At 53.5% G+C, this 21069-nt stretch overlaps 1 protein-coding gene across 2 annotated transcripts in view; it reads left to right on the top strand.

Annotated features, from left to right (window-relative positions):
• The window catches only part of ATP1A2 (ATPase Na+/K+ transporting subunit alpha 2), a 29725-nt gene continuing 9001 nt past the window's right edge, over positions 346 to 21069 (top strand). The window contains exons 1-15 of one of the 2 annotated variants that reach the window (XR_002343034.1): positions 346 to 502; positions 5504 to 5608; positions 5812 to 5871; positions 8245 to 8448; positions 9240 to 9353; positions 9616 to 9750; positions 10730 to 10847; positions 13057 to 13325; positions 14543 to 14741; positions 14889 to 14998; positions 15138 to 15272; positions 15990 to 16179; positions 16295 to 16470; positions 20298 to 20434; positions 20877 to 21027. Coding sequence is in view for 1 of the 2 variants with exons in the window: in NM_001171541.1 (NP_001165012.1) it covers positions 491 to 502; positions 5504 to 5608; positions 5812 to 5871; positions 8245 to 8448; positions 9240 to 9353; positions 9616 to 9750; positions 10730 to 10847; positions 13057 to 13325; positions 14543 to 14741; positions 14889 to 14998; positions 15138 to 15272; positions 15990 to 16179; positions 16295 to 16470; positions 20298 to 20434; positions 20877 to 21027 (2115 nt within the window). In the remaining variant the exon portion in view is untranslated. 2 annotated transcript variants of the gene reach the window in all.

The following is a 21069-nucleotide window of genomic DNA, read 5'->3' as shown; positions in this document are numbered from 1 at the left end:
CTTGTTCATGTGCAGTCTCTCCGGGCCTCAGCTTCCCCATCGGGAAAGCAAGAGGCAGGGTCAGATCACATGGCCTCTGTTCTCTGGGATGCTGATGCTGTTGCCCAGGGCTCCCCCTCTGCCCTCCCTAAGGGGCATATCCCCCACCCCATACCGTATCTCCCCTCTCTCAGTAGTGGCTGCCATGGGCCAGGACTTGGAGGGTGAGGGGAGCGGAGGGGGAGCACTCGGTGGGACAAACGGACCTTCCTCAGGCCAGTTGCTTAAGGGGCGGGAGGGGAGGAGTCCTCAGAGATCCTGTTTCAACAAACGTTTCTTTCCCGAGGAGGGAAGGCGGGGGAGAGGGGGAGAGGGACCTATTTAAAGCTACCCTGTTGCTCACTGTCTCTGTCTGTCTGCCGGGGTCTCTGGCGCCCCAGACCGGTGGTGTGAGCTCGGGATCCTCCTGGTGACCTCTCCAGTCAAGGTCCCGCAGCCACTCTGCCCCAAGATGGGCCGTGGGGTGAGTATCCCTAAAGAGCAGGGCTGGCTCTGGAGGGAGCTGTGCGGCTCTCTGGATGATGAGGGAGGCTGGAAGGAAGGACAAAGTGGGGATGGGACCCAGAGGGAGGAGCGGTGGGCTGCTTTGAACTTGGAAGTATTGAGTCTCCCAGCCAGGACTATGTGCACAGACGGACAGTGGCACTTGCTTGCTCGCTCCCTGAGTGCTGAGTTCTTTACCACCGACCCCAGGACCAGCTCCGAAGCTCACCACCCCCCACCAGCATCCCCTCCAGCCCTCCCTCCACCCCTGCCTCATCTCCTCCCCACCAAACCCCCATGGTCCCTCCTCTCTCACCGTATCTCCTGGCCTCCCAGCGGAAGGTTATTTGGTACTGAGAATGCCCCCTGCCTTCGCCACCCTCTGAAAGTATCCATTCCTCCAGGAGTCCCAGCCTGAGAGGATGGGGGTCCAATTTGTGGTTGCAGAGAGGGCCAAGGGGCATCTGCTTCTGAGTCACCAAGCATTTCCAAACACCAGCTCTGGGAGAGAGGGGGGACCCTGGGTTCCAGGGACAGCTGGGAGCAGTGAGCAAAGGCAGAGAGCGATGTGCCCCCAGCCCCTGGTCCAACACCCCCACCCACCCACCCGGCGCTGTCCCCGGCAGCATTGTGCTCGGGCTTCAGGCCATGCGCTTTGAGGACTTTCCCAGAGGCTGGTGAGAGCTGCAGGCACCCCCCTCGGTCCACCCCAGCCTGTGGCATTCTGCAGCTCGGGATATGCCAAGGGGAAGATTAACAGCCACCGGGGATGGAGAGGGTGGGGGTGGCCAGGGCTGAGGCTTGGAATTCTTGGAAATGAAATTTCCATATGGAGAAAAGGGACCCAATCTCTTTACATCCCAAGCCTGGTGGCTTTCCTTTTGTGGAATGCTGGCAGAAGGGAGCCCCGGGAGGGTGCTGAGGAAAGAGGGTGCCCGTGGGGAGCTGTGGCGGAGTTTCTGGGCCCAGGAGGGGGTCATGCAAGGACATGGTGTCGCACTGAGTTTAGCAGCTGGGAAAACTCTGAGCCTGGACACCAGGGTTCCTGAGCTAGGGTGGGAGCTATAAATAGAACCGGTGTGTGTGTGTGTGTGTGTGTGTGTGTGTGTGTGTGTGTGACGTGTTCTCCATAGGCTGGAACTGATACAGATATCCACGGATGAGCACCTGTGTTTGTGTCTCAGCAGAAAAATTTGCAAACACGCAGGTCCTGGAGCAGGAGTGAGCAGAGACATCGCTGTGGGGGGGGGCTCATGAGGGTCTATGAAGAGTTGTCTCTGAGGTGTGGGCCTCACAGAGGAAGAGCTCACGACAGTGGGAAGATGTACTGTCTTGGGATCTTCGGCGGCACCTTGACATCTCTTGTTCCCCCCGGGGGAAAGGAAGCCCCCAACTGAAGCATGGACCTCTGACCCCTCTTCTCCCCCACCTTAGAACAGGGTGCACTCAGCTCAAGGGGTCCTGGAGAAGCAGTTTGACCTTGACTTCTTCAGGGGTCTATGCTTCTCCCCCAGCCTCCCTGAATCCCATTCCCACCTGTCCACCCCCAGTAGCAAGTCAGGGAGCAGGACTGCCTCTGTTCAGACTGAGAGGCTGCGGGGTATGGGTGCCCTTAGGGTTGGCGCTTGGAGTTCAACCCCCCAGGAGACTCCCAAAGAGGGAAGGCACCCCCATCCACATCCTCTTTCCCCTGCTCCTTCCCTCAGAGCAAGGCCCCACTGTCACCCCATCACCCTATGGCCGTGAAGGGCAGCGTGGGAGTTGGGGGAAGGGACAGCCCTGGTGGGAAGGAGCCCAGCCCGCTCCAGCTGCCACGGAGAGGCTGCGGTGGGGGGAACGTTGGCTGATTTCCAGCTGCCCCCACTCTGTCCCGGCCCTGCGCTTTCTCAGAAAGAACTCTCTGTTCTCCTTCAGCATTCAAGGCCCAGAGAGGGGGACTTGTGTTGGGGGAGAGGGAGGAGTAAGGGGGGCTGGTGGGGGGGGGGTCCTTGCTTCCTCTCTTTCTTTCTTGCCTGGGCAGCCTGCTGGCCCCAAATCTCTGCAGGCTCCTGGCCGCAGAGCCCAACATCCCTGCCAGGACGGGGGCGGGGGGGGGGGGCAAGGGGCAGTGTGCCCGCTGCTCTGTGCCTGCCTGCGGGAGAGTGGGGTGGGAGCTTAGGGAAAGGGGGTGCTGCTCCGAGCGTCTTTGCTCAGCCACCGTCTCTATATGCCAGACATAGGTCTGTAGACCAGCACCGTTTTAAAACCATACCTTTGATTCTAATTTTCATGAACCTTATTTCATGCCTGAATGTACAGAAATTCTCTGGGCTCTGCTCCCTGGCCCCCAGCTGCAGCCCTCTCCTCTGCGCATGCTCAGGCCCTGATCCTGCCCCGGGGGAGCTCCGTACGGTCATCCCGAGGCTGGCCAAACTGATCTCTTGCCTCTTGCCCCTTCGGTGCTTTTCATCTCTTTCTCAGCCCTGCCCCACCAAGGACAGAATCCAAAGCATTAGATTTGTGAATCCAAAGTGTTTTAATCCATTTAATTAAATGAGGCCTCCCAAGTCACCTGGGGAAGGGGGAGTTAGCGCTACTCATAGCCCTCCCCCACTGATTCCGTTGGACTGCTTCAGTCGCCCAGGATGATCAGCCTTATTATTATTATTATTATTATTATTATTATTATTATTATTATTATTACTAAAGTATAGTTGATTTGCAGTTTTGCCAATTTCAGATGATCAGCCTTTAGGAAGCAGAAAATATCCTTGATTCATAAATGGAAACAAACACACGATGTACTGGTCACCTTTGCTGAGAAGAGTAATTTTGAGCAGCCTGCAAAAAGCTCAGATCCTTCTAGATCGTTAGCGTCTAGGTGATAATGATAACGATGCACACCTCTCATTGCATCTCCTGATTTTACGGGTCAGACTTCTGCCTCTCCAGGAGCTAGATTTGTGATCTCTTCTGATCAGGGCAGCTGCCACACTCCTCTTCTGATCAGAGGCTTGCTCCTCTTTGATGAAAAGAAGTCTGTTAACCCTGTGCCCTGTGAATATACTCTGTATACTATCAGGGTAGATATGTGTCAATACACATTTATCCAAATCCGGAGAATGTACAGCACCAGGAAAGAATCCTAATGTAAACTATGGACTTTGAGCGATAGTGGCGTGTCAGTGTAGGTTCATCCATTGTAACGAAATGGACCATCTGGTGCCGATGTTGATGGAGGGGCAGCGCGTTGGGGGGTGGGGGAGCAGGAGGTATATGGGAGCCGATAAGTTCTGCTCATTTTGCTGAGAACCCAAAATCACTCTAAAAGTCTGTTTTTAAAAATATGTTATCCGGGGAGTTCCCTTCGTGGTTCAGAGAAAATGAATCTGACTAGTATCCACGAGGATGCAGATTCGATCCCTGGCTTTGCTCAGTGGGTTAAGGATCTGGTGTTGCCTGCCGGGAGCTGTGGTGTAGGTCACAGACGTGGCTCAGATCTGGTATTGCTGTGGCTGTGGCGTAGGCCCGCAGCTGTAGCTCCAATTCAGCCCCTAGCCTGGGAACCTCCATATGCCATGGGTGCGGCTTTAAAAAGACCAAATAAAATAAAATAAAATTAATAAAATAAAAATTAAAATATAAAAATACGTTATCCGGGAGTTCCCCTTGTGGCTCAGTGTTTACGAACCCAACTAGCCTCCATGAGGATGCAGGTTCAATTCCTGGCCTCACTCAGTGCGTTAAGGATCTGGCATTTCAACGAGCTGTGGTATAGGTTGCAGATGTGGCTTGGACCCTGAGTTGCTGTGATTGTGGTGTAGGCCAGCAGCTGCAGCTCCGATTCAACCCCTAGCCTGAAAACCTCCATATGCTGCAGGTGCAGCCCTAAAAAGACAAAAAATATATCCTGCCAAAAAGGGGGGGAGTAAACACCTTGACTGCAGATCCTACTCAGTTATCTCCTCTTTATGAAAAAAAAAAATTACACCATAGTACAGACAAGCTCATCCCTGGAACCCTGGCATGGCTCGTAGGAGAAATGAGGACACAGGATAGAAAGCGAGCAGCCCCACCCTCTGTGACAAGGACATGGGATATCCTGAAGGAAGTGGGAGGAGAGGAGCCTGGGGGAGGGAGGCTGTCTACAGCGCTGATTTGATCCCTAGCCTGGGAATCTCCACATGCCACAGGTGCGGCCATAAAAAGCAAATAAAATAAAGTAAAATAAAATAAAATGTTCATCTGGTTTCACCAGAGGGCCCAGGAATGCCTGGACCTAAGAGTTCCATGCATTTTCCGTTTTAAATTTATCCTCAAAGACAATTTCTTGTATTTTTAGACAAATAGGGCTCAGTTCCCCTCTCACCCAAATGTGCTTTGAGGCTTCCAGTTCTATGAATTGCCTTTTTTTTTTTTTTTTTTTTTTTTGCTTTTTAGGACCGCACCCTCAGCATATGGAGATTCCCAGGCTGGGGATCAAACCAGAGCTACAGCTGCCGGCCTATGCCACAGCCACAGCAACGCCAGATCCGAGCCTCGAATGCAACCTACACCACAGCTCACGGCAATGCCGGATCCCCAACCCACTGAGCAAGGCCAGGAATCAAACCTGCAACCTCATGGTTCCTAGTCGGATTTTTTCCGCTGCACCACGACATGAACTCCTGTTTACCTTGCTTTAACAGCAGGGTTCTCCCAACAAACACAATCTTAGCAGAAGCCCAAATGATTAAACAGCTAAGAGTGGGCTCCTGAGTCCTTAGCCCCTCAGCCTTTTCTGAAGTTCAAGTATAGAGCCTCACGACTCTGCCAATAGGTTTCAACCTGAGGGCCTGGGGTCCCCTCCACCTTACACCCCTCTTTCCTCCCCTAGGAGGACCACTGACTTTGAACCCACAGGCCCCCACTCCCAAGGCCTCGGCTCCCAGGCTGTCCAGTGGGAATAGAGGCTCCAGCCTCCAGCCTCCCTGACCCCCTGGGCTCTCCCTCCCTCCCACAGGCCGGCCGCGAGTACTCCCCTGCAGCCACCACTGCAGAAAATGGAGGCGGCAAGAAGAAACAGAAGGAGAAGGAGCTGGATGAGCTGAAGAAGGAGGTGGCCATGGTGAGGTCCTCGTGGAAAGGGGGCCAAGGAAAAGGGCTCCCGTGTAGGGAGAATGGCTCCCGAGGCCCCGTGCACCCAGGGAAGCTCGCACCCACCCCTCCCACGCTCCCTGCCTGTCCCCTGTGTCCTCAATGCCCTCGTGTGCATTCTAGACATGCACACTCTGCCTCCTTCCCCAAAGCATCTTGCCCTCCTTTCCCCAGGATGACCACAAGCTGTCCTTGGATGAGCTGGGCCGCAAGTACCAAGTGGATCTGTCCAAGGTGAGTGAAGGGGCTTCTAGGGAGGGTACCAGGCAGCTTCAGGCAGGAGCTTTAAAACTCTAATCCAACCCTCTTTACAGTCAAGGAAACTGAGGCCCAGAGACAAGTGAGTCGGTGGTGGTAGAACCAAGACTAGAACCCAGATCTCCTGCTTCCCAGTCTATTGCTCTTTTCCTATGGTTTCCAAAGTCAGGACTCCTTGGAACCCAGGCCCCAGGGGGCCTCTGGGCAGGGCTCTATCCCAAGCAGCTTCAGTGACACACTTCCTCTCATGAACAGATACGCATGCAGTAGCAGGTAACCCATGACTGTCATTACTGTAACAGGTTGGACACCTGCTACGCACATAGCCCTGGGATAGTCGTTTACATACTTTCCTCAGATCCTTAAAATAGGCGAGGTACGGAGACCTGTTTATTAAAGCAAGGAGACTCTGAGAGAGAGCAGCTTCCCTTGCTGTTACATAAATAGTGGTGGAGTGCCCTTGTGGCACAGCTGGTTAAGGATCCAATGTTGGAGTTCCAGCTGTGGCTCAGCAGTAACAAATCAGACTAGGATCCATGAAGACTCAGATTTGATCCCTGGCCCTGCTCAGTGAATTAAGGATCCCAAGTTGCCATGAGCTGCGGTGTAGGTCACAGACACAGCTCAGATCCTGCACTGCTGTGGCTGTGGTGTAGGCCAGCAGCTACAGCTCCAAATCGACCCCTAGCCTGAGAACTTCCATATGCCACAGGTACGGCCCTAAAAAATAAATAAATAAATAAATAAGGATCCAGTGTTGTCATTGCAGTGGCTCAGTTCACTGGCCTGGGGAACTTCCATATGCAGTGGGTGTAACCAAAAAAAAGAAAAAAAAAAAAAAAAAGGCGGCACAGTCAGATTGCCAAGCCTAGCATTCTGAAAAGTAAAAAAAAATCACTCATCAAAAATGTAGTGGGTGCATGCCTCCTCCTGTAGGCCTTCCCTGATTGCCCTTATGAAAATTCTATGCCCCAATTCTTTTATTTTTGGCCACACCTGTGACATGTGGAAGGTCCCGAGTCAGGGATTGAACCGCTCGGTAGCAGCCACCCCAGTTGCTGCATTGACAATGCCAGATACTTAACTCTAAACTGCAAGAGAATTCCTATGCCCCAGTTCTTTTACTTTTAACTTTTTTTTTTTTTTTTTTTGGTCTTTTGTCTTTTTCTAGGGCCACACCCTCGGCATACAGAGGTTCCCAGGCTAGGGGTCTAATTGGAGCTGTAGCCTCGGGCCTACACCACAGCCACAGCAACTCAGGATCTGAACTGCCACCTACACCACAGCTCATGGCAACACCAGATCCTTGACCCAACGAGTGAGGCCAGGGATTGAACCTGCAACCTCATGGTTCCTAGTCGGATTCATTAACCACTGAGCCACGACGGCAACTCCTACCTTAACTTTTTAACAGCACTTTTCACTATCTGGCAATATTGTCTATTTTTTGTGTCACTATGATTTAGTGAGGCAGTGACTCAGGCAGGGACTTGAGGGCCTTGTCCATCCCTGGATCCCCAGTGCTGACAATAGAGCCTGGCAGGTAGTAGGCACTCAGTGGACATTTACTTAATAAATGAGGGGACAGGTAGACAGATAAATAAGAAGCAGTCTCGACCTTCAAGGAGCTCATAGTCCAGCAGCAGAAAGGAAGGCAAATGTGGAATTCCAATGCCTTATGGAGAGTGCAGCTCTAGAATGATGCACAGGACACAGTGGGACCCAGAGAGGGCATCTGAGCCAGCCTGGGGCCGGGGGCAAGGCCAGGAGAAGCTCTCTGGGGAAAGTGATGGGTGGTTCGCAAAGCTGTGTGACATTGATGATCAATAATGTAGGACTCTTGCCTCAAGCTGTGCTGTGGGTCGCAGATGCAGCAGGGATCTGGCGTTGCTGTGGCTGTGGCTCTGGCATCGGCTGGCAGCTGCAGCTCCCAATCGACCCCTAGCCTGGAAACTTCCATATGCTGCGGGTGCAGTCCTAAAAAAAAAAAAAAATAGAGAAAGAAAAGAAAAAGAAAAAATATACTGTAGGACTCTCCTTGAATCCTTGGTGAAGTGGGGAATCCGAAGGAAGAGAGATGGGGCGGGGATGGGAACCAACCAAGATGTCTTTCCAGGGAGCCTCATCCAGGCTTATTCTTACCCTCCTCAGCCTCCAAGGCCTCCAACACCCATTGCAAATGCCCCCTCCTCCACGTGGCCTCTCGCAATGGTCCCCCCACGCCTTCCCACCAGGTGGACTTTTCTCTCCACCTGGACATTACTCCACTGCCCAGGAGCTGGTGGGAAGTGGTGAAGGGCCGGCTGGTTTCCGGAGGCGAGCTCCCAGCCCTCTCCTTGCCTCCCTCAGGGCCTCACCAACCAGAGGGCCCAGGACATTCTGGCTCGGGATGGGCCCAACGCCCTCACCCCGCCCCCAACAACCCCGGAGTGGGTCAAGTTCTGTCGCCAGCTTTTCGGGGGTTTCTCCATCCTGCTGTGGATCGGGGCCATCCTCTGCTTCCTGGCCTATGGCATCCAGGCTGCCATGGAGGATGAACCATCCAATGACAACGTAAGCCAGCCCGTCTGACCTTGGACCAGCCCAGGACTCTGTCCTCCAGTCCTGAAACTCCAGTGCAGTGGGTGGGGGGCAGGGAGCAAGACCCTCATGTACCGTCCCACAGCCCCTCTGCTCTTTAGGCTGGAAAGAGGTGAGGCTTCCATACACAGCTACAAACAGCCCCCTCCAACACACACACACACACACACACACACACACACACACACACACACACACACAGAGCCATTTAAGACTGAAACGGCCCCTCCCTGTTGCTTCATCCTTAAGTGGGCCTGCCTGCATCCCTAAGTCTTTACCCCAGAGAAGTCCTTGTCCTGGGAATGCCCTATGATTTTCCCCTCCTGTCCAGTCTTGGGAAACTCAGGATTAGAAGACTGAGGGGGAGGTTGGAAAGAAGGACATTCTGCCACCATTCTCACTCCCAGGTGGAGACAAAGGTGACACTGAATGCTCATCCTGGGTGGAAACTGCCTCTCCAGGGTTGGGGAAAGAGCAGGTCCTTCAAATCTTGTCTCCTGGGAGCTCCCATTGTGGCTCCATGGTAACAATCCCAACTAGTATCCATAAGGATGCAGTTCCATCCCTGGCTTCACTCATTGGGTTAAGGATCTAGTGTGGCCATGAGCTGTGGTGTACATTGCAGACATCACTTGGATCCTGAGATGCTGTGGCTGTGGCGTAGGCTGGCAGCTATAGCTCGGATTAGACCCCTAGCCAGGGAGCCTTCCATATGCCACAGGTGTGGCCTTAAAAAGACAAAAGTAATCTTGTCTCCTTACCAGCTCTACCTGGGTGTGGTGCTGGCAGCTGTGGTCATTGTCACGGGCTGCTTCTCCTACTACCAGGAAGCCAAGAGCTCCAAGATCATGGATTCTTTCAAGAACATGGTGCCTCAGGTAGAGGGCTGGCGGGGCTCTGGGCTGGGGCACAAGGTTTCTGGGAGAAGCCCGCTCATCTCTTCTCTACTCCTCCTGCTCTGAGATGGAGGCTTGGGCAGAAAAGACACTCCAGCTCTCCATGCCAAGACCTATTTTGTTGCTAAGGGCGCGAGGTTTGTCCTTCTCCTTGGTGGGGTCAGAGGCGAGGTGGGAGGCCAGCAAAAGAGGAAGATGGGGGTAGAGGGGAGCCCTTCAGGAGGTGCCCGGGGTCTCCCCACAGCAAGCCCTCGTGGTGCGGGAAGGAGAGAAGATGCAGATCAACGCAGAGGAGGTGGTGGTGGGAGACCTGGTGGAGGTCAAGGGTGGAGACCGCGTGCCGGCCGACCTCCGGATCATCTCCTCTCATGGCTGTAAGGTGAGGGGGCTGCGCCAGAGCATCTGGCTGAGTCTAAAAACAAACTGCATAGGAGGTCCCGTTGTGGCTCAGCCGTTAATGAACCCAACTAGTATCCATGAGGATGCGGGTTGGATCCCTGGCCTTGCTCAGTGGGTTAGGTATCCAGTCTTGCCGTGAGCTGTGGTGTAGGTCATAGATGTAGCTCAGACCTGGCATTGCTGTGGCTGTGGTGTAGGCTGGTGGATGCAGCTCTGACTCGATCTCTAGCCTGGGAACTTCTGTATGCCACATGTGTGGCCCTAAAAAAGCGAAACAACAACAATAACAACAACAAAAACTGCATAAAGCTGAGAGAGGCCAGCTAGAGGTTTAAAGTTTGAGAGACCCAAGTCCCAGTGTCCACACCTGCCCTGCACTGCCCAGCCACACTTTGTCCCCCATACAGTGTCTGTGCCTTGTCCCCTTGTATCTGTCTGCTATGAATGCTCTGCTCCCCAGGGCTTCCTCTGATATCCACTTGATAGCAATTGCTGAGTAGAATCACATGTCAGATGGTTTATATACATTTACATATTCCATCAAATTGAACTCTGCAAGAAAGGTATAGTCACACAGGGCTGTTGCCTCTGGCCACACAAGTTGTGCCACGCACACAACCCTAGACGGTGCCATTTTCATAGGCTACTGCGTTGGTGGCGCCCCCCGCCCCCTGTACTTGTGCCAGGCGGAGATTCTGCTTACCTTTCCCATTTTACAGATGAGTAAAGGGAGGCACTGTTGTTTAAGTAATAAGGCCAAGGTCATAGAAGAAGTCAGTGAGAGCCCAGATTCCAAACCAGAGCAGGGACAATAGCTGAGTAATGCGATAAATATGTGATGAGGGCAAGTGCGATTTTGTCTCTCGTGTCATGGAGATTTGCGGCTGGAGACCGGAGGCAGCTGCATGCGCCCGAGTGTGTCTGCCCATCTGATGGCTCCCCACCCTCTTCCTCCTCAGGTGGATAACTCATCACTGACAGGCGAGTCAGAGCCTCAGACCCGCTCCCCCGAGTTCACCCACGAGAACCCGCTGGAGACCCGCAATATCTGTTTCTTCTCTACCAACTGTGTGGAAGGTGAGAGGCTGGCCCGCTGGGAAGCCTATTCTCCCAGCACCAGCGGAAGGAGGAGCCTGCATCCTGGGTTCCCAGGCAGGACGGGGGGCTGTGGTTGTTCTTCCCTGTTAGCAGCCCAGCCATGGAGGAAGGAACCAAAGGGTCAGGGAGCCCTGAGTAGCCAGGCTGCCACGAATGACTCCAGGGAAAAGTTACCTCCCTGCAGGAAGAGCTCTGTCTGTCCACCCAGGATGGAGAGGATTCCCAAGCCTTCAGTTGTCAGGCCAAGACCCCTACACACACACACACACACACACACACACACACACACACATCCAAACAGCCTGACTCCTAGGAGTCTCTGATGTGACTGATGGTTTCTGTCTCTGCTGGTTCTGGGACCAGCTGCTTCATTCTCTGAGCCGTGCATTGACTGGGGCCTGGGCTGGGGAAGGGGCATGAAAGCTTTCAGTCCAGCGGAACCCTGGAGCCTTTCTTGGGGCCACATTGGGCCTGTGCTCCAGCAAAAGAAACTGCTCATCCTGCACAGGCTGCCCAGTTTGCCCCATTTCTGCTCTGGGTTCTCGAGATGGCCAAAGGCCCATAAGCAATCCTGTACCTGCTGCCACTTAGTGGCAGGAGTCCAAGCACCACCGGAACCCCTGCCCTCTGTGGTCATGCCAGTGAGCAGAGTCGGGGCTGCCTCAGAGGGGGTGGGGGCAAGAGCTGGGGGGAGGAAGAGCCTGGGGAGAACCCCGGCCTCAGAGAGTGGGTCAAGGAAGGCCTTGTACCCACATCCCCCCACACACCTTTCCCTTCCTGTTTCTCATTTCTCTTGAGTGTATTATGTTTCTCTGGGCTTTTCGATTCCTTTAGCAAGTTGGAATCACAGTGAAAATCATCACACATTGTTTCCTAAATAGTTAATGTACTGAGATTCTGAAATCTGCTCTCCATTTATCGCAATTGTTTAAAAAAAAAAAAAACTGACCATGCCTAGTAAAATATGTCCATTGCTGGAGTTCCTGTCGTGGCGCAGCAGAAACAAATCCAACTGGGAACCATGAGGTTGCAGGTTCAATCCCTGGCCTCGCTCAGTGGGTTAAGGATCTGGCGTTGCCATGAGCAGTGGTATTAGTCGAAGATGCAGCTCGGGTCTGGTGTTGCTGTGGCTGTGGTGTAGGCCGGCTGCTCTAGCTCTGATTAGACCCCTAGCTTGGAAACCTCCATATGCCGCAGCTGTGGTCCTCAAAAGACAAAGAACCAAAAAAAAAAAAAAAAAAAAAAAAAAAAAAAAAAAAAAAAGGTCCATTGCTTACTCTGAATTGTCTTGAAGAGAGGAGAGGAAATGAATGGAACTAACATTTGCTGAGCACTGACTATGTGCCAGGCACTGGTCTTTTTTCTGCACTGTCTAATTTAATTATTGAAACAATCCCTAGGGCATTACCATCATGGATCAGTGGTAACGAACCTGACTAGCATCCGTGCGGATGTGGGTTCAGTCTCTGGCCTCGCTCAGTGGGTTAAGGATCCAGCGTTGCCGTGAGCTGTGGTTTAGGTCGCAGACACAGCTCGGATCCTGTGTTGCTGTGGCTGTAGTATAGGCATGGGAACTTCCATGTGGGGCTCTAAAAAACAAAAACAAAAAAAGATCTCTGGTAGGAATTCAAACAAGGTTGCTGACTCGGCTGCATGCTCTTTCCACTCTAGCCCACTTCCTCCCTGGAAGATCCCTGGAGTGTCTACATAAGGACTAGCGATTGCCTAGCGTCTTCTGTAGAGATTCGTGCCTAATGTCGAGAAAGCAAAACTTCAGGCAACAGGGAAAATCCACAAGTGCTTTCCTTTGCATTCATAATATATTTTTGGATGATAACAAGTATAGGATTGATTTTACCGAAATACCACAAGCAGTATTTTTTGTTTCATTTGCTGAATCTCCTCAGTTTGAACTTCAAGTTTATTTGCAAGGTTTCTCCCCAGGCCCAAGTATAAGAGATAATAATGATTGTTGTGTTGAGTCTGGGATCGGCCATCTGTGCAGGGAGAGGAAGCCAAGTGAGGAAGCAGAGCCAGGGACCCCCCCACCCCCCACCCCAGATCTGAGTCCTTGAGTCCTTGGCTTGTTTACTCTGCGATGGTTTTTTCCTTTCCCCGGAAGGAGGATGGGACCTCAGTTCCTGGGGGCCCCAAGGCACCCAATCTGGTGTCCCTTCCTGTGTTTCAGGCACTGCCAGAGGCATCGTGATTGCCACCGGTGACCGCACGGTGATGGGCCGCATAGCCACTCTGGCCTCAGGCTTGGAGGTTGGGCGGACACCCATAGCCATGGAGATTGAGCACTTCATCCAGCTGATCACAGGGGTAGCTGTGTTCCTGGGGGTCTCCTTCTTCGTGCTGTCCCTTATCCTGGGCTACAGCTGGCTGGAGGCTGTTATCTTCCTCATCGGCATCATCGTGGCCAATGTGCCTGAGGGTCTGCTGGCCACTGTCACGGTGAGTGGGTCAGGCTGAGGGGCCTCCAGGGGAGGGCTTTGCTACTCTGCCTCAAAAGCAATAGAGGCTCGGAGTTCCTGTCGTGGCTCAGCAGAAATGAATCTGACGAGCATCCATGAGGATGCAGGTTCGATCCCTGGCCTTGCTCAGTGGGTTAAATCCAACGTTGCTGTGAGCTGTGGTGTATGTCGCAGATGCAGCTCGGATCCCATGCTGCTGTGGCTGCGGTGTAGACTGGCAGCTGTAGCTCCGATTCAACCCCTAGCCTGAGAACGTCCTTATGCCTCAGGTGCAGCCTTAAAAAGCAAGGAAACAACAACGAAAAAGCAATAGAGGCTTGGGAGTTCCCTGGTGCCCTCGCAGTTGAAGACCCACTGTTGTCACTGCTGGGGTGCGGGTTCGACCCCTGGCCTGGGAACTTCCACATGCCATGGGATGGCCAAAAAAAAAAAGGCAATAGAGGCTAATGGCTTCTCTGCAGGTTTTTCCCTTCCAGCCCCTAAACATCGCTTATTTGATTCTCACTTACTACATGGCTCAGAATTTGAGTCTAAAAAAATCTCAAGTTGGGCTGTGCCTTAGCACTCAGTTTCTCTCCCAGAGCTTGTCCTTTTCTCAAACCCCTTATACTCGTCATCATCCTCTGCAGTATGGAGCCCATCCTGGCCAACCATCCCATAAAGATTCTCTCAAAGGTCACCGGTGACTGACTAGCAAATCCAGTGACATTTGCTCAGCTCCCATCCTTAACCCTGCCGCTGAAATGGATACTGCTGTCCACCCGCATAGCATTCCCTCTTTCGTTGATGACAGTGACACGTCATCCCTGTTCTCCTCTCCTCGTCCCTTGCAATATCTCCTCCTCCCCACCCCCACGGGTCCTCAGGCCTCAGTGCTCTGCTCCGCCCCTGATGCCCCCCAGTCTCTGGTGCCTGTTCTGTGATGATGGCTCTCACACACCTATACCCTGTTCTATTCTGGCCCTCTCTGGAGCGCTGGCCAAATATCTTCCACTCCCTCCTGGAGCGTTTCACCTAAATATACACTCATGACCTCAGTTCAGCATGTCTAAAATGGAACACATTCAGGACTTAACCTAGGTCCCTCGCAAGGTTGGTGGAGTTGGATCAAAGGAAGGGATAGAGCCAGGGTCTGGGGTAAGGTCATGGGCATCTCTAGCTCCAGGCTGAGCCCTTTTTATTGCTCTCTCTCACCAGGTGTGTTTGACCCTGACGGCCAAGCGCATGGCTCGGAAGAACTGCCTGGTGAAGAACCTGGAGGCGGTGGAGACGCTGGGCTCCACCTCCACCATCTGTTCAGACAAGACGGGCACCCTCACCCAGAACCGCATGACCGTCGCCCATATGTGGTTTGACAACCAGATCCATGAGGCTGACACCACGGAAGATCAGTCTGGTGACTGGGCACTCCGTCTGGAGGGGTGGAGGGGATGGGAGGAAGTTCAGGGCACTGGGATGGCAGGGAGGATGGGCCGAGATATGGGCTCTAAAGGTGGGGGCCAAGCTCCTCAAAAGCAATAGAGGCTCCCTCCCTTCCTCCCAGGGGCTACGTTTGACAAACGATCCCCCACGTGGACGGCCCTGTCCCGGATTGCTGGTCTCTGCAACCGTGCTGTCTTCAAGGCTGGGCAGGAGAACATCTCTGTGTCTAAGGTAGGGGTCAGGGGTCTCCACAGTCTGCCCATTTTGCTGATGCCCAGCTTCCCCTCTCGCACCCTGTGGCTGCCTCGGGGGCATCATGCCCTCCCCCCTTGGTTCTCCACCGTGACATGGAATTCTCCTCTGGTGGCAGCGGGATACAGCCGGTGATGCCTCCGAGTCAGCTCTGCTCAAGTGCATTGAACTGTCCTGTGGGTCCGTGAGGAAGATGAGGGATAGAAACCCCAAGGTGGCAGAGATCCCTTTCAACTCAACCAACAAGTATCAGGTCTGGTTGGGGAGCTGGGTCGGGGGAAGAGGGAGGGAGGGACGGAAGTGAGGGGCGCGCAAAGTCAAAGGGGAATCCACAGGAGGAGATGGGGCATCTGAGCATCACGTCTTCTTACCCCATCTCATCCCCCCAGGCAATGTGGGGGACCAGATGTCTGGCTTCAATGACCTCCCCCTCCAGCTCCCAAATCTTCATCCCTTTACTACAACCTGTCACCTGCTCAACTCTTCTTCCCGGGGTTCAGCATCCTCTGGCCTCAGTCCCCCAACCTTTCTGTCCCATTCAGTTGAACCATGCTTGGAAAATTTCCTCAGGGTATCTCCTAGCCTGAGGCCATCAGTTAAATGCCAAGAACACAGCTACGTCCTGTAAAAGCCATAGGGGTAAAGCCCCCGAGAGGCCAGTATGGTGAAGGGGTGCGCTGATGACCCCTGGCCCCCAGCACGGTGCCTGTCCTAACTGATCCGAGTAAATATTTGTTAAGTGAATGAATGTCCTGTGGGAAGGTGACTCTCAGGTTACAGGGTTAGGACTATGAGGTCCAAACACCCATCCACAGGTGGAGATTCTCCCTGTGTTGACAATGGTTGATGGATCAGGGGTTACTTTATTAAGGGAGTTTTCCTTACCAGCCTCTGCTCTGTCCCAGGCCCCATGCTGGGCACCTACCAAGACAAGTGTAGCCCCCTCTGTAACTTCCCGTCCTCTCTCCAGCTGTCCATCCACGAGCGAGAAGACAACCCCCAGAGCCATGTGCTGGTGATGAAGGGGGCCCCCGAGCGCATCCTGGACCGGTGCTCCTCCATCTTGGTGCAGGGCAAAGAGATCCCTCTGGACAAGGAGATGCAGGACGCCTTCCAGAACGCCTACCTGGAGCTGGGAGGACTGGGCGAGCGTGTGCTGGGTGAGGGGCCAGAATCAGGGAGCGAGGCTAAGAAAGGGTTCCCTGGGATGAGGGGCTCTGGGGGCACCTAGGTAACCACCTGCCTCCTCTCACTCCTCCCTTCTGCACCCTTCAGGCTTCTGTCAACTGAATCTGCCCTCTGGAAAGTTTCCTCGGGGCTTCAAGTTCGACACAGATGAGCTGAACTTTCCCACGGAGAAGCTCTGCTTCGTGGGGCTCATGTCCATGATTGACCCTCCACGGGCTGCCGTGCCAGATGCTGTGGGCAAGTGCCGGAGTGCAGGCATCAAGGTACCAACCTCCCTTTCCAACCTTCCATCCTCTCTCCTCCCAAACACCGAAGGTCAAGGGGCTGCAGAGCCTGCTGCCCTGAGGAGACCTGGGCCACGGGTCTCCTCCATCCCGCTAACTGAGAAGAGAAGCCATCCATCTCCCAAGGAAAGCTGGCCCCTGCCTTGGACTCTCATCCTTGTGCCTTTTGCTCAGAGTGACCAGTCTATCAGGCCCAGCCTCTCTCTCCAGGGCACAGCTCATGCCATTCAGATGTCAGGCACCTCTGTCTTGAGATCTGGTTGCCCTCCCCTTCCCAGCTGCTGCTCACCCTCTAGCTGTTTGGGATGAGATCAGCAGGCTCTCCATCTCCCATAGCCCCATAGACCAGCCCCAATCCTCATCCCACCAAACACATCACTCCAGGTTCTCTGGTCCCACCGCGATTGCCTCTCAACGACTGCTCTCTCCTTTGGGCTACATTCATTCTTCATCCAACAAATATGTATGCCTTCCAAGCCCTGTTCAAGGTGCTGGAGTTCAACACCCAAACAATGATGCCTCCCATCTTGGTTATTTTCCTGTTTTCAAGATGCAGCTCCTTAGCACTCTTAACTGGTCCAGTTACCAATTCTGGTGCCATCATGCGTCCCTCCTTTTTCAACACCACCTGCCAGCAAATCAGTTCAGCTCAATCTGTCTCCTGCACTGGGGATGCAAAGATGAACATGACATAGTGCCTGGCCCCGGAGCTCACGATCTCTCGGCGGGGGTGGTGGGGGGGGAGAACAAATGCCTTTACATGAATCACAGCACAGTTTTAAGAGCTAGGGTTGTGGAGCACCTGCTATAGGTCAGGCACGCTAATAATAAAAGGAGCCCCTTGTGTCGTGAGGCTTTACATGCATCAGGCACTATGCATCAGGTAAACACCAGACCTGTAGGATCTCATTTGATCTTCACAACAACCCTACAGGTAAGCACTAGTATTTTTCCCTTTTTTACATAGAAGGAACCACCTGAGGCTCTAAGTAACATGCCCAAGGCCAGAGAGCTCGTAAGTGGTAGAGCTGGGACTTGAACCAAGGCATTTGCTATTTCTTAACCATCACACCAGAGGGCTTGAAGGTATATATGTGTGTGTGTGTATATATATATATAGTTCTGAACCCCCCCAACCACTGTCCCTTAAGGTAGGCATCATTACCCCCATTTAAAAATAAAACAAGCTGAGACTCAGAGTGGGCAAGCAGCCTTCCCAAAATAAAACTGCTAGTAAGAAGGAGACTGGCTTTAGGAAGCACGGCCAACTCATCCGGAAAGCCCATGCTCCCCTTCTCTCCAGGCACCCTGTTGCCGTGATCAGATCTGTCACCGAGGCTGGGGAAAGCATGTCCACAGGAACTCAAAGTGGCAGGGAGGCAGTTAAGTCCACCTCGGTGAACTGGACAATGTTTTATAGAGGGCACGATATTTGATCTGGGCCTCGAAGGGTGAAAAGCATTTTGTGAGGCAGGGAGGGAGCGGAAGGCACGTCAAGAGCAGGGAACAGTGTGTACCCTGCTGTGGCTGGACTGTACCGGGTGGGGGGGAGGTTGCGGTGGGAGGTGGCCAAGGAGCCCTGGGGATTGAGACCGGAACACTGGGCCAGGGCCAGCTGGAAGGACTTTGCCTAAATGCCAGACTTGGACTTTATCCTGTGAGCCACAGACAGCCACAGGTGACACAGGGCAGAACAAGCTGTTAAGAGGCTACCTGGATGGAGGAGGGACTGGATTTGAAGAACTGCATTCGGGGGACAGTGGGAGAGGCCATCGCAATAGTCCAGGCCAGGTGATGATCCGAACCAGGGCAGCGACAAAGGGAGTGGAGTAGTTACGCTTGAGAGATGTTTTAAGAACTCGGTGATCAAAGTGGATACGGGAGGCAAGGAGGATCCAGGAGGCAAAGGGACGGAATGAACAGAGGGATGGCATCTAAGGTGGGGAGCAGAGGTTCGGGCTCAGCGAGGATGGCGGGGGTGGAGCGTTCAAGTTGGATTTGACCTGAGGCTGGAAGCATCTGTGACACCCAGCAGGAGATGTTTCAGGGTAGGTGGGAATACGGTTGAGAACTCAAGAAAGAGGGCCAGGACTGGAGCAGTCAGTCTCATTTGCACATGAGCGCAAGTTAAAGACATGCTAGAATGCTGGATTCTATTGCTCAGGAAAGAGCAGGAGTGGGAATGAAACCCTAGCCACACCAACAAGAGGGACAGGAGAAAAAGAGGAGTCAGTGAAGGAGGGGAGGGCGGTAAGTGACAGGTGACCCTGAGTGATGTCCACCTAATGCCACTCACTCTACATGATGACCAGAGGGCAGGACTCGCTGTCACCATCATGTTGAGACTCAGCGAAGGCACTTGGGAAGGTCTATGTTTGACCTTAGGTCCACCAGCTGACACCAAAGCCGCCTCCTCACTCCACTCGGTCGCCACCCCAGGAAGGGTGGGAAAAAGCATGAGAAGGGATGGAGGGGACCCAGGGACGAAGGGGTCCATGAAAGCCATGGGAGGACAGGGCTTCAAGGAGGGGGTGGGGAGCAGTGCCAAATTCTACAGAGGGTCGAGTAGGGTGGGAACCTCAAAGATGCTTTTGTCTTTCAGTTGGGAGGTGTCTGTGGCCTTAAGGGATGGAAGAGAAGGCAGTAGGGACTTCCTTCTCAGTATCCATGGGACGCGCCCCAAAAACCTCCCCATGCAAATGCTATCCTCAGCCAGCTCTGACCTTATGTTCATAAAAGCCTCTTGACCAGCTTCTCAGATGCTAACCCTCCCCCCAATTCAACTCTACACATTCTGCAACAGCGATGGACCACATCATGGTTCAGGCGGGAGTCGCCTTTCCCACATGGCACAGGGACGTCAGAGACAGAGGAGCAGGTGGTGGAAGGCAGTTAGAACGCCAGCAGCTATCACCTTAGGCACCAAGAAAACCGGGTTTGTTCTGGCTCCCTGGGACCTGGAGCAAATCCTGGGTCCTCTTGAAGCCTTTGTTTCCCCATTGGTGAAATGAAGGAGCTGCTAAGAGTCTTTCCAGCTCTGACAGCCTCGTACCCCATGAACTCTAAACTCCTAAACAATCCTAGAGTCTTCCCTTCCAAGGGACCCTCACTAACTTGTTACTCTGGCAGAGGCTTTCCTCCATTCAGGCTAGCTGTCTCTGATCTCCTGAACATAGCTTGTGTCTCTTGGAGTTGCCTGGTGGTGCGTCAGGTTAAGGATCTGGCCTTGTCACTGCAGCAGCTCCGGTCACTGCTGTGGGCAGGTTCAGTCTCTGGCCTGGGAACTTCTGCACACGGAGAGGGCAGCCAAAAAAAAAAAAAAAAAAAAAAAAAAACAAAAACTTGTTGTCCTGTCAGCCACCTTCTCTCCCCCCTCCCCCGAACACACAATTCCATTATTTTGGCTGGGATCTACCGGCCCCACCATCTAGTGGTCTAGCTCTTACGACTCTGGGAAAGGAATACAAGGAGCAAAAAACCTTGGAGTTCCCATCGCAGCTCAGGGAAAAGGAATCTGACTAGTATCCATGAGGATGCAGGTTCGAGCCCTGGCCTCACTCAGTGGGTTAGGGATCTGGCGTTGCCATGAACTGTGGTGTAGGTTGCAGACACGGGCTCAGGTCTGGCATTGCTGTGGCTGTGGTGTATGCTGGTGGCTACAGCTCTGATTCAACCCCTAGCCTGGGAACCTCCATATGCGCTGCGGGTGCGGCCCTAAAGAGACACCAAAAAAAAAAAAAAAAAAAAAAAAAAAAAAAAAAACCACCTTAATGCTGCCTTCTTTTCTCTCCTCCCCTCCCTGCCAGGTGATCATGGTGACTGGGGACCACCCTATCACAGCCAAGGCCATTGCCAAAGGTGTGGGCATCATTTCAGAGGGCAATGAGACTGTGGAGGACATTGCTGCCCGGCTCAACATTCCTGTCAGCCAGGTCAACCCCAGGTGAGGCTCTGCAGGAACCCTACCTCTTCCCCAAGGCATGTGAGAATCCCCTGTAGGGATCTGGTCCTAACCTCTGGCTCCCTAGTCCTGACATGTGGCCAGGCTGGGCCGCTGATCAGCTGTGACACCTTGGAGATGTCACTTCACTTTTCGGAGCCTCCATTTTTTCAACTACAAAATTAGGGTAGCATCTGGGCTGCCAGGTTGCTATAGGAGTGAGGCAGGTATAAAGGAAGTAGCACCTGGCCTTGCACACTGTGCTGACAACCATGGTGCTGCCACGTGGGAAGGGCTGAGCCTCACACCCTCCAATAGCAGGATGGGCAAGATGGGTCGCTGAGCGTGGCGGGAGAGGAGGATTGAAGCTGTGGCTGGGGAGTAGGGAGTCCGCAGAGGCCGTTGGAGGCTCTGGGGAATCAGCCGACTCTTCCCCTGCTTCCAGAGAAGCCAAGGCGTGTGTGGTGCACGGCTCTGACCTGAAGGACATGACGTCAGAGCAGCTGGATGAAATCCTCAAGAACCACACAGAGATCGTCTTTGCCCGGACGTCTCCTCAGCAGAAGCTCATCATCGTGGAGGGCTGTCAGAGGCAGGTGAGCAAGGGGGCGGGGGCGGGGCCGGGGTGGGGCAAGGTG

Source organism: Sus scrofa, chromosome 4 (assembly GCF_000003025.6).
Source record: "Sus scrofa isolate TJ Tabasco breed Duroc chromosome 4, Sscrofa11.1, whole genome shotgun sequence".
Taxonomy (NCBI): domain Eukaryota; kingdom Metazoa; phylum Chordata; class Mammalia; order Artiodactyla; family Suidae; genus Sus; species Sus scrofa.
This window is presented reverse-complemented; position numbering and strand designations above follow the sequence as displayed.